This window comes from Populus euphratica, unplaced genomic scaffold, assembly GCF_000495115.2.
Source record: "Populus euphratica unplaced genomic scaffold, PopEup_1.0 scaffold208.1, whole genome shotgun sequence".
NCBI lineage: Eukaryota > Viridiplantae > Streptophyta > Magnoliopsida > Malpighiales > Salicaceae > Populus > Populus euphratica.
In genome coordinates this window covers 378,214-391,118 of record NW_011500091.1, presented here as the reverse complement: position 1 = coordinate 391,118, position 12,905 = coordinate 378,214, and the positions used below count along the sequence as shown (strand labels likewise).

At 29.8% G+C, this 12,905-nt stretch overlaps 1 protein-coding gene across 1 annotated transcript; it reads left to right on the top strand.

Moving 5' to 3' along the window:
• The first annotated feature begins 3,579 nt into the window (after positions 1 to 3,579).
• Positions 3,580 to 7,422, top strand: LOC105109142 (60S ribosomal protein L18a-like). The gene is made up of 4 exons (XM_011003749.1): positions 3,580 to 3,719; positions 3,818 to 3,933; positions 4,038 to 4,101; positions 6,912 to 7,422. Exons 1-4 carry the CDS (start codon positions 3,705 to 3,707, stop codon positions 7,251 to 7,253), a joined length of 537 nt encoding a protein of 178 aa, XP_011002051.1. The 5' UTR covers positions 3,580 to 3,704; the 3' UTR covers positions 7,254 to 7,422.
• The last annotated feature ends 5,483 nt before the right edge of the window (positions 7,423 to 12,905 follow it).

Sequence of the window (12,905 nt, the reverse complement as noted above, 5' to 3'; positions counted from 1 at the left end):
CTTTCTAGCTATATAAACCAAACTAAAATCCAAGATCTACAACTCAAGATATGATTCAATGATTGAACAGTGTTCCAGTTTGAATTGAATCATCATCTCTTTTCTAAGCTTAGCCTTTTTTTTATCCTTTCACTTTTAATAATTAGTCACATCAATCAATCCTTTAAATTGTGAGATATGTCTACATTTAAAATGAGCATTTACCATAAATTAAAGTTATCTTATAATATTGATAAAGGAATTTTTAGCATGAATATTTTCCACTATTCATGCTTGATTTTTAAATTTTTTGGATATGTTACATAAGAAAATTAGAATTTTGAATCTTTTTTTGAACTATTGATCTCATGGGAAAATTAATGTGTTTTCAAATATTAGTTATTGAACAGGCAGAGCCCGATAGTGAAACTAAATAATGATTCATTATGTATTACAAAAGAAGCTATACAACTTAGTTCCCGATGTTCGTCACCATTTTCAAATAGTTAAGATAAAGGTCTACAAAACATATGTAGGGCATATAACTCAGTTTTGTTGTTTCGAAGCCCAAAAGGCGAGTTGAAAAACAAGGATTGAACCAACCTGAAATTCTTGCACTGCAAAGACTGTTTCGGTTTATGGTCTTTATCTCAACTCTTAGATGTCTAAAAATTACAATATCAAATTCGTTGGAAAGAAAATTTAATTCTCTACAATTTCTCCAGAAATAGAGATATTTGAATTCGTATGTTTTCTACCTCAAATCTGACCTGCAATGACTGGGTAGGAAGGAATTCAATGCGAAAAAGGAAACTTTCCTCATTATTATAGGGGTAGAAAAGCCACAATATAAAAAAGATAAGGGGATCTGAAAACAGGAGAGTGAAGACACGTAGAAACCCTACAACATAGAAAGAAAAAAAGAGAAGGTGACACCAAAAAGGAACAAAAAAAGAGCAAAGACAAAACTATTAAAAACCGAGAGGACACCAATCTATTCGACAAAAATTCTCTGCTTTTAAGTGATGTTCATTGTATTAAGTTTGTTTCTCTTTAATTTAACCATAAAGTAAATTTTTATTCTGGGATTTTTTATTTAACCTTACTATGATTATGTGAACAATTTCTTCGATTGAATTATTATATTAAGATGTTGAGTATTTCATTCTATATGTAATGCTTGCTTGTGTTTGGCCAACATCTACATGATTTAGAATTCAATTTGAAACTAAGAAGTGATTATTGTTTTAGCTATTGTTTGAAATAGCATAAGAAATCTATAGGATAGAGATATCCTAAGAACTTTTGTAATCATTACAGGTTTTACAATACTAAGTAAATTTTGACAAGTTTAGAACTTTTATAGAGTATATGAAATTTGTTTGTTGAAATAATTTATTAATGCTCAAGAGAGATTAATATTTACATAAGAAAAACCTAATTATCAACATTAGGAGTAACTAATTTAATCAAGAAAGTTCATATAGGCATAGTTACGGTAAGTCAGAAATCCTAGAACCAGTATAATTGAATTTATTAATATTTAATCAATTAGTTATTTGTTTTTAATCATTAATTTTTGTTTCATAAACTATCTTATTCAATTCCTCAAATAGATCAAGTATCAGACTTGTTATTATAAAACATGTTTAGGTTGAGAAATTTAATGATGCTTTAAATGCAATATAATGTTATAAAACCTTGATAAAAATATACTTTTTAAGTATTAATCAAATTGTTCGAGGTGAAGAGATATTATGGCACCTAAAGTGCAATCTTGGCATAGCAAAGGAATAACAAAATGTTTAACATGACCAACCAATTATTCAAAGCAATGTGCCAAACTTAAAAAAACACTTTATGGTGCACTAAATGAATGACTGGAATAAAAAAGGTAAGCCATGAAAAGAATAAATGTAAATTACAACATGAATTGGCCAAATAAATAAAGATGGGAATTTAAAGTATAAATTTGATAACCATCAAAAGGGAAGAAAATAGAGCACAAATAATTTTTAAAACAAACTCCTAACAAGCAATATCTTCAATGGCTGGTTAGAAAGCATATCAAAAAACAGAGAAGCTAGTAACACAGTCCAACAAAGTAAGAAAGAGACCATCATTAATTTTTCAGACCATAAATACTTACACATACTAGAAGAGTAAATCAAGCAATCTTAATCTCAACAAAGCAACAACCCAACAACAAAAATGCTAGAAAAGCTCAACAAATCTGCTAAAAATAAACGCAACACACAAATTAATTATGGTGAGAATACAATGTAAGGAGGAAAAAGGAACAAAGCAAAGCAAATAGAGCAGTATATATAGTTAAAAGCACAATGAAATGTAAGGAAAAATAAAAATAAGATTAGCCACCCTGCAAATAATAAAAGAAACAGATGGAAATTCTAACATAAAATAACATTAAACCTTAACTAAATCTTGCAGAAAGAACCAACATTAATGTAGAAGTTGTGCACGAGAAGCATTATGATAGGGATGTTAACTAAGCAAAAGAATGTCACAAATGTTTACCACATGTGTAACACCTAAAAATCGATCGTTTCTGAATGAAATAACACTCCAAAAAAATGCATCATAAAAAAAACAAAACAAAGATAGTAAGAGAGGTAATAGAGAGAGAAAAAAGACTAAAATAATAATGTAACAACTAGCAAGAAAGGCAATGGAGAAAAAAAAAAGAGACTAAGCTAATGGTGTAACAACTAGTGGCTAAAGAAATGCACAAAGTTGAACCTAAGAGAAACAAACAAAAAATAGTATACTGGAAACCTCAAAACCCATCTGCAAGAAAAACCATTGCCATAATGACTCTCCAAAAGTGACATTTGATCAACTAAAAACACAATACAAAGGAAAATCCAAAAACACTCGTAGTAGAAGTTTATCACATGCATTGAGACAAATAAACTAAAAGAATAGACATTTGGCTATAAACTAAAAAAGAAGAGGAAATTTTCAATTTTTAGTTAAATCAAAAAGAAAACACAATTGTTGTACAATAAAAAGAATGAAGACCATTATTTTAAACAAACATGACACTATTTTTCAAGTAAACCACAACAACTCTTCTAATATTATTAAGAATCCTAATATGATAACAAACAGGTGTTATTAATGATATCATTGCCTTATTTATTTAATGCATAAATTAATAATAAATACAAGATGAAAAAAGGGTATTGCCTCATTTATTTAATAACACACAAATAAAAAAAAAGTATATGAACTGAAAAAATAATAATACACAAAGCAAAATAAAAAATGCATAAAATATATATAAAAAAAACTATTGTAATCTATGAGTCTAAATAAACAATATTTTCACAGCATAAATTATCTTTTTTGTTAATATAATTAAGGAAATATAAAATCCTAAATTCTCATTTGAGAGACCCACTTTCTCTAGAATAATTATTCAATATGATTTCCGCGGGGGATATTTGTCGCTATCCTAAGGACCCAGGAGACGAGGAGCTGGGCTTGTCTGGTGTTGAGCCCACAGTAAACAAGTACTTGGGCTGGGCCTTGCTAGACCATTTAAGGTTCAGTCTAACAAAACTATCCGCGTGAAGGAAGCTAGGGTTTCAAACGCATACTCTGATGCTATTTCTGTGAAGCTTAAAAAGAGAGAGAAAAGGAGGAAACGTTACTGGTGCTGGCCGCCGGCTTCTCTCCCAAGCAAAGAAATTTTTTGAAAAATGGTTACCTTCAGGGTATGTGACATTAACATCCTTAATTATATTATGTTGTGTTTCGTCATTCATGGATCTAAACAGAAAGATGGTTGATTGTTTTTTGTGGGGGGAAACAGTTTCACCAGTACCAGGTGGTCGGGAGAGCACTTCCAACACAGAGCGATGAGCATCCTAAGATCTACCGCATGAAGCTTTGGGCAACTAACGAGGTCCGTGCCAAATCCAAGTTCTGGTATGTATCTATTTTCACTTCTCTCTCTTTTTGTTTGCCATAATATCTGTCTTTGCTGCTCTCTAATATTTCGCTAACTCTGTGATGCCTCTTTTTGATTATAGGTACTTCTTGAGGAAGCTTAAGAAAGTCAAGAAGAGCAATGGACAAGTTCTTGCCATCAATGAGGTACGAGAGCTTATTTGGGCCTCTCGTTTTTTGAAGTATTTTTCATTTTTACTGTTTAATTGACTGGTCTTCCTGATGGTATTGACAAATGAAGTGGTGGTGAGTGGTTGCTGTTGCTTACTTTGTGACTCATGTATATCTGTGGCGTTGAATTTCCCAGTTTTTGGCTTGCTTGAAACAAAGACTGTGATGACTGTTTCCGTTCATTGTTTGCTGTTTATTCTTTTAATTGTTACATGAAGCATATGCTGACAAGTGGAAATGAAAAATATGACCTATTTGAAATCTTAGTGTACAGTCTCTTGGATTTTATTACATTGCCTCTGGCATGTTGGATAACTTGATTTATTAACTACGACAATAAGATTTGTGGCTTTTAGGTGTCCTTGCTATTTTTGCTCGACGTTTTTCTCGTTCTTCTTCAACCTTTAATTGGCCTTCTATGTTAAATCTTTGTCTTTGTTTTTTGCTAGTTAAAGTGTTTTGTGTTTTAAAGCTAGTAGTGGAAAATTTAAAACAAGAGAAGCACAAAAAGTTTCAAATTTCCCCTGCTTGGAGCAACTTAGTAGTCTAAAGAAGCTGTACACTAATTTCTCTTATATCTAGGTTCCTATGGGCATGATATGTGAAAATAGTTGTTTACCTTTTAGGATGCCCCATTAAGATTTATGGTCCAATAACTATTTATCTTCATTTGAGGTTATGGATTTCATAATTTCTTATGTGCTAAACTCCTGGTGTTGAGGGGTAGGAATGTTGTTTTTTGAAATGGTTGCATCTTCCTCAATTATTGGTTTGAGATCAATCTATGATTATTTTTTCCCTATTAAGGTCTGAAGCTACTGTGCAAAGCCTCAGAGTGGTTATTGATAGTGCCAAAGACACTGAACAATGAAAATTAGTAAAATGGGCTATAAAACAACAGTTTCAGTATAGTAAGACCATACTCTAGTTTTTAAAAGTTCACACTATGTGGGAAAAATTTTTATTCAAAAAATGGGTTCCTACAATTGGGATGGATCAGCTTTTTAAAACTCTTATTACCATTTTTATGTGATGAGATTTCTGAGGTTAATATGGTAACATCACAAAGCTTTGTTTATTTTGTTATTTTGTTGGTAATAGACTGTTAGGATTGAATTCACCCATTTCAGATTTGTTACAAACATAGAAATTGAATTAGAAATCAGATGAATTCAACTTTATTGCTAGAAATGAAATCAATTTTAGCATAGAAATGGTTTCAAATTGTTTGTAAAGTAGGTTTTAGTAACAATTTGATTGGCTTACTTCATAATCAAGCATCCTTTTTTTCTAACTAAAAAATCAAGCTACCAAGCTCCTTAAATTAAAAAATTACTTTCCCTAGAAATAAGTTCTTGGGGCTAGGGACAATTCTATTCACATGCTATATGGAATAAAATACCTACATTTTTTTGTGTAAGTGGATCCCGCCAACATGCAAAAATGTGTTGGTTGATCTCAACTACTTGGGGAGTTGATTGAGGTGGGTTGTCTTTAATGGTCCTACTAATGTTGAGTTGCTTGAGTTTGGATTGGCAATTCAAATGAAAGAAATCCTTGATGATGTTTACTATCAGCCCATGGGCCAACTTTGAATCTGGATTTGCATGTCTTCATTGCATGGGGGGATAAGCCTATTATATGTGGTTTTCAGGTTCAAAGTGCGATCTTTTCAAATTGTCCAACCATGCATACATTGGGATTTTCTACATAAAGTTATGGTTGTTTAGTTTCTAAGTGTTTGCGTTTTTAGAAAGTCAAAAACTTGTGCTGGCTAATATTTGTCTGGTTTTCTGTTCAAGTCATTTATTTGGGTCTCAATTATGTCATTTTAGTGTTTCCCCTAGACTTGGAGAGTTGTTCCAACTATATAATAATAACTCAGACCATATATTCGGATCTTGTTGAAAAATGTTAATTGAAAAGTCTTTGACTTGGTCTTTTGGCAATCTATCAAGTTTTGTATCTCCTTTGTAAGTGGTGAATTTATTCCTGTAATTTTGTATCTCTAAATAAAGTGGTGAGTGATATGTAACTTTAGAGTGGTGAGTTCTTCATTTTGTATCTGTATCTCTTTGGTTTTGTACCTTAGAGTGGTGAGCGAAAACTATAACTTGTGTGAATCACTTGTTACTTTGTGATTCATACCATCCCAATATCACGGGTGCATGAAATAAGGCTGTGGCTTTTTAAGTAACACATAAAATTTACTTCCCTGGAAATAAATATCCGGGCCAAGGCCAATTGTATTCACATGCTCTATGGCTTAAAATACCTCAGTTTTTATGTGGTGTTGATCACATTAACTTGACCTGGTTATTCAGGTGGGTGTATGGAAATAAGTCTGTGATTTTTTATTTTGTTTCTTTAACTACTGGTATTAGTTTGTTAGAGCTTAAATTTACCAGTATTCTTGTGATATGTAAAGTATATGAGAGTATATTTTGACTCGTAGTTTCTGCATAATGCATCTGGATAATTGAGATTTTGATGTTACATGATGAATGTTGTATAGCTCTTTTGCTTGATAACTTTGTGGGCCAAAATTTCATATTAATTAAGGGAAGTATAATACTGATATGATGAATAAGCTAGTTAAATCCTTTAACAGGAAATGTGCCACTGTGGTACCTGTCCATTCCAATGTTGCTAGTTGCTTGGAATCATAATTCTTTTGCTTGGATTTAGATGCATTTTTTTATTAGCAAAAGTCGTGGTATTTGTAAATAAATTACCACCTGGAAGGACAGTTGTGGCATCTTCTAATAATTATTTTCTGATTGTAGATTTTTGAGAAGAATCCTACCACGATCAAGAATTATGGAATATGGCTGCGATACCAGAGCCGAACTGGGTACCACAACATGTACAAGGAATACCGAGACACAACCCTTAATGGTGCTGTTGAACAAATGTACACTGAGATGGCATCTCGCCATAGGGTGAGGTTTCCATGCATCCAAATCATCAAGACAGCTACCATCCCAGCTAAGCTTTGCAAGAGAGAGAGTACCAAGCAGTTCCACAACTCCAAAATCAAATTCCCGTTGGTATTCAAGAAGGTTAGACCCCCATCCAGGAAGCTCAAGACAACATACAACGCATCCAGGCCCAACCTGTTTATGTGATATGGCTGGTTGTTTTGCTGGTTTTTCTATTTCCGAGCCTGTTAGCTTTACTAGTTTGTTGAACTAGAGAAAATTCGATGCTAGATTTCTTGTTCGAATTGATTGCATCCGGTGAGAGATTATATTGCTTTTGTTCACTCTTTCGAGTTTTAAAGATTACGTGATTTGTGAAGTTGCGTGTGAGCTCCATTTTCCTGGTGAATCTTTGTGTATGTATCTGATGTCACGATGAAGGCTTTGGGAGCCTTATTTTGGCTTCGCTAATTATAGAGAGCTGCGGCTGGCGGCTGTCCTTCCGCCTTATGATATGGTTTTGAAATGTTATACAGAAGAAAGAGAAACCTAACCAAAGCATATTTACGTGAAAACATGTTCTATCAAACATTTTGGTATTAAGATGGTGATGCAGACACTTGTGGGGAGGCATTGTAAGCAATTCTCCGAACATGGATGGTCTCAAAAGTTCAGAGTTTGTCAGTGGTCACTGGGTAGAACCCAAACCGATTTTAGATTAAGGCTATTAATTATTGAACCCTCATCGCTAGTACTGTTTTGGAGCTAGTATTTTAAAAAAAATTATATTTTTTATTTTAAATTAAATTTTTTATTTTATTTTGATTTGTTGATGTGAAAAATAATTTTAAAAAATAAAAATATTATTTTAATATATTTTTAACTGAAAGTATTTTGAAAAGTAATTATAATTATATTATTTTAATTTTTTTAATGTTTTAATATTAAAAATAATTTTAAAAATATAGAAAAAATATTTTAATATATTTTTAAATAAAAATATTGAAACTACCTCATCCCGCACCTTTATACAGGCGGCGAGCCATGAATTTGATCAATTAATCTATCCATACATACGGAATATATCTATACAAGATTTTAAAATACTTACATGGGTAGATCTCTCAGTAACTTTGCGTTCTTATCCTTACTTTTGCAACGAAACAACCGAGAAGTTATCAAATTGATCAAGACCTTTGAAAATTTGATTGATAACAATTATATGAAGTTTAAATCTTAAACACGGAGCCATTACAAATTGATCTGTACTCATTCCACAGATTTGTTTATTCCCCTACTTCTTGAGCTTTAACTTCAAGAGAATTTATTCTTTTGGATAGACTTAGATGAACGTGAGGACATGACTTTAAAATCGTCTAGATACAATTTAGTCTGAGTTTGATGATACTTTTTACAAATTTATTCAAAGTCTTAACAATCATGTGAATGCCGAGAAGATAGGTTAATTTTCTAAGGTGCTAAGTTTGAATATGTTTGTATTTTTGTTGGTCAAAGTAAAAATGCCCATGAATTATAACAAGTAACAAAATGAATGCATAGGGTATTGTCTCTCGAGAATTTTGGCAAAAATTATTAATAAATACTAAAATTTATTAAATCACAATTTATTTGACAAATCAAATATAAAAGATTGCTAAAATTAAAAAGATAATATGAAAGCAAACAAGTAATTAAAAAAATAAGTTGAAATCAAGATAAAGTAGATCTTAGGATTTCTAATTCACTATAAGTATTCATATACACAATTTCTCAATTGAATTAATCCTATCAAAATTTTATTTTTATGGTTGATAATTATGTTTGTGATGTCTTTATGAGAGGAGAACTAGTTATAGCATTGATTAAAATTTTGAAGTTGAGAAACCAACTCTAAATATAACGGTCTTGAAAACTTCAACATGGTTGTTGTGAAGTTTTCATGATGTAGATCAAAACTGGTAAAAAGATGACACGATCAAAAAATTAATATATTCTCCCAAGTGCAAGAGTATTGAAGCAATAAATAACCCGACAAGACCAAGGTCGAACCACAAAGAGGTTAATTGTACAAATTATAAATAACAATAACAACAATAATAGTAATAACAACAATAGTAGTAGTACTACTAATCGTAATAGTAATAAGAATACTAATACTAATATTAATAATAGTAATAGTAGTAATAGAATAAAAATAAGAAGAAGAAGAAGTTGATGATAATCTTGAGATGAAATATCCAAATAAGGATTAAAAAACGATAACAATAAATATCAAAGTTAGAAGATCCATTAATGGTATGTCAAACAAGTATAGTATAAATTTTTATTATTCAATTAGAAACCACACATAAAGGAGGTTCCAATCAGATTACAAATTGTTAACATGATTACATTAGTTATCTTATTTGATCAATACTAATACTTATACATATTGTCAGACATTCATAATCATAACTTATGTTAACAACAAATTAAGTTTCTTTCACAACTCAAGTGTTGGTTATATCATACAGTATATACTATGAAAGTGCCAAGCATTTGTTGTGCCAAGTATTATATAGCATAAATCTAGATTAGTCATTCAAGATAACAAATACAAAACATGTTTATTAACAAAATTATGTTTATAAACATGGCAATTATTTTTTCAATCTCTAATTAATGAATAATGAAATAATAAGTGATCCAGTAATTTTAGAATTGCTAATAGAATATATGGAAGCACATCTGTGTCTAAAAAATATGAAGTCATTCATATAATTTTTATTTGGCAGACAAAAATATAAGCTCTACAAATTTGATTTTTATTAGCTATCTATTAAAACTTAAATACAAAATTCTCAAAATTTCTTGAAACACAAAAAAAAAACTGAAATAACTCAAACTAAATTTGTTATTTAGAGATTTGGAAAAGAAACTGACACTAAAAATTCAAGAATCATAACAATCCTGTAATTTTAAAAAGTAAGTATGACAAATATTCAGTCAATATAGATAAATAAAGAAAGAAAAAGACAAAACTAAAGAGAGACCAATCTATTTGAAAGAAGATACAACTAAATTGATAAGAAAAAAATAATGGAAAGATAGAAATTGTTGAAATATAAATCTATAGTTTTTTGTGCTAGCCATGCTATTTTCTATTTTCTTTCTTTTTTTGTTTATGTTTTTGTAAGATATAGGATGTGTATATTAATATTTTAATATAAAAAATATTTTAAAAAATAATTAAGAGGACAATTGCCTTCTTTTGCTCTTAATGGCTCCATTCTTGCATGAAAGTTAAACTCATACCATTTTTTAAAAAACATTTATCTATGACTATTCAACTTTTCACTATATAAACCACAATAAAGTTTTATTTTTTATATAGGTCCATTTTTTATAGATTTCATGATTATATTTCACAAATAGATTATTTGATATCAATTTTTAATTCATATATAATTTGTTTTAATAGTATTAATATTTCACATTAAAAAGTTTTTATTTAAATAAAATCTTGACTTTAAAAATAACAAATTATAACAAAAACTAAATGGTGTGGAAAAATCATTGTAGATTAAGAGACGATTTACTATGGATTGTAATAGTAGTTTTATTTTTAATCTCTCATCTTTTCATGATTGGATAAACATTTTTTTTGGTTTTCTTCCATAATGGTATTTGGGTTTTTCCAATTTTCAAGTATAGTCAAATAATGTTTCTAGCTTCAGAAAAGATAAAAAAGAAACTTTGCCTTTGAGGGTATTTTGACATTTTTACATGGGCATTTTGTGTAATTAAAAGGACCATAATGAGGTGTTTTAGTATTTTATTTTTAATTAAAAAGCTATGGATGTGTGATCCTCATGTCTCAAGGAATGAGTGATACTCGCAACATTAAAGAGACGTGTATGATGCTTTTTGGTGGCCAAATTTGGCCATATGTCATCTAATTACATATATAGCCATGTCTTTTTCCCAATGGTGTGACACATATAGACAAATAATAGTTGGATTGTTGTTGGTGATCAATTATTTGTGTTTTTTCTTATTATTTTTTCTATTTTTCAAAAACTAAAGTACATAATTATCATTTTTATTTATTGTTTGTCAAATTAGATATGTTTATCATACCTAGGTGCAGGATGACATGTTTGTCAGATTCAAGTGCGGGTTTGGTAAACCCAAGTATGAGTATGACATGGTTACCAGATCCAAACGTTAGGCTGACAAACTGAGGCGTGTGAGTCTAGCATGGTTACTATGCCCATGCGCAATAGGTTTAACATGGTTTACCAGACCTAAGACACATGAGTTTGACGTGGTTGCCAGCCCCGAGCATCTAGGTTAAAAAATTTAAAATTTTTCAAAAGCATATTTAAATTGTAAAAACAAACTTTGTCTTATTTAAGTAGGATTTTTCATTCATATGCTATATAACTTAATTGCAAACTCTTTTTTGTTTATGCAACTGATTTTATGAATTTGTTATATGTGAAGAGGAAGGAATGGAAAAAAAAATGTTGAGTTTTAAGTGATTTATTTCAAGTCTTTAAAAATAAACTTTCCTTTTTTGTATGTATTACGGATGAAAATATTAATTTTATGTTTACATACAAGTGTTGAACAATTTTTTAAAGAAAAATATTGTATATGTTAAAGACTTATTGTCCTATCTTAATTTATACAATTTTCTAGATGATTTGTTCACTAAAAATAAAGATTAATAAAAAATATTGAGTGAATTTTAGGGATATGCGTGATTAATGTTCCAAAAAAGAAAAGATAAAAATATATTTGGTTAAAAAAACAAAGATAAAAAATACAAAATAAATATATTTTTAAAAGAATTATAAGTAAATTCCTATATTTCTAAAAAAAACATATGGGTCTGGTATGATTGCTAGGTTTAAGCTACTTGGGTATGAAAATCATGCTAGACCCACACTATCTAGGCTTGACAATCATGTTAGACCCAAGTAAGAGGATTAGAGATGGTTAATAAAAAGTTTGGACAACAATAAAATAATGAACAGGACATGAGAACTTTGAGTATGTTGATCAATATTTTATTTGAGAATAATAAGTATATCCCTGCATTGTTAACAAGAGAAGTTTGCAAGAGTAATTTTTCTTTGTTCTTGATTGAAGTTTCTTAAAGTTGTAAGAGTGCATATATGTATCTAACAATTGATATCAACATAGCATAATTTCTTTTAAATTTTGTATCTATTTATTGAAATTAAGTCGTGTTTGGCAAAGATATACGTTGTTTTTTTCTTAACAATACATTAAAAGTCCACAATGAATTATTAGTTAGATCTTCTGAGACCATTTAACATATTTGTACAAGTATTTTGGTCTTTAACAAAACTATTATTTTTGCCTGGCTCAAGAAAATTATACAAATCCAACACACCAGACTTAAGCTATTTGGATTTGATAGTCAGATTATATCCAAAATATTTAAGTTTGATAACCATTTCAGACTTAAGAGATGTGGATCTAACAACTATGCTAGACCCAAATACTTTAAGTCTAACATTAAAAAAATAAAAATGCATGGGCTTGACATTGTTGCCAAGGCTAAATGTTTGAGTTAAAAATAAAATTAAAAAATATTCAAAAATACCAATGCATAGGAAAACCTAAATTTATATTTTAAAATTTCAATGATCAATTAACTGGTTTTGTTAAATAAGAGAAGAAGGGAATAAGTTATAATTAACACTCTCCGACTCACTTTTTATTGTTTAAGTATAATTATGAAACCCAACCCTGCTTAGCAGGTCAACCTGTGACTTAGGTGACTCAACAGAACCTAGTAAAGATTTTTTTTTTAAAAAGGTGTTTTTTCACCTATTGAGAGATCCA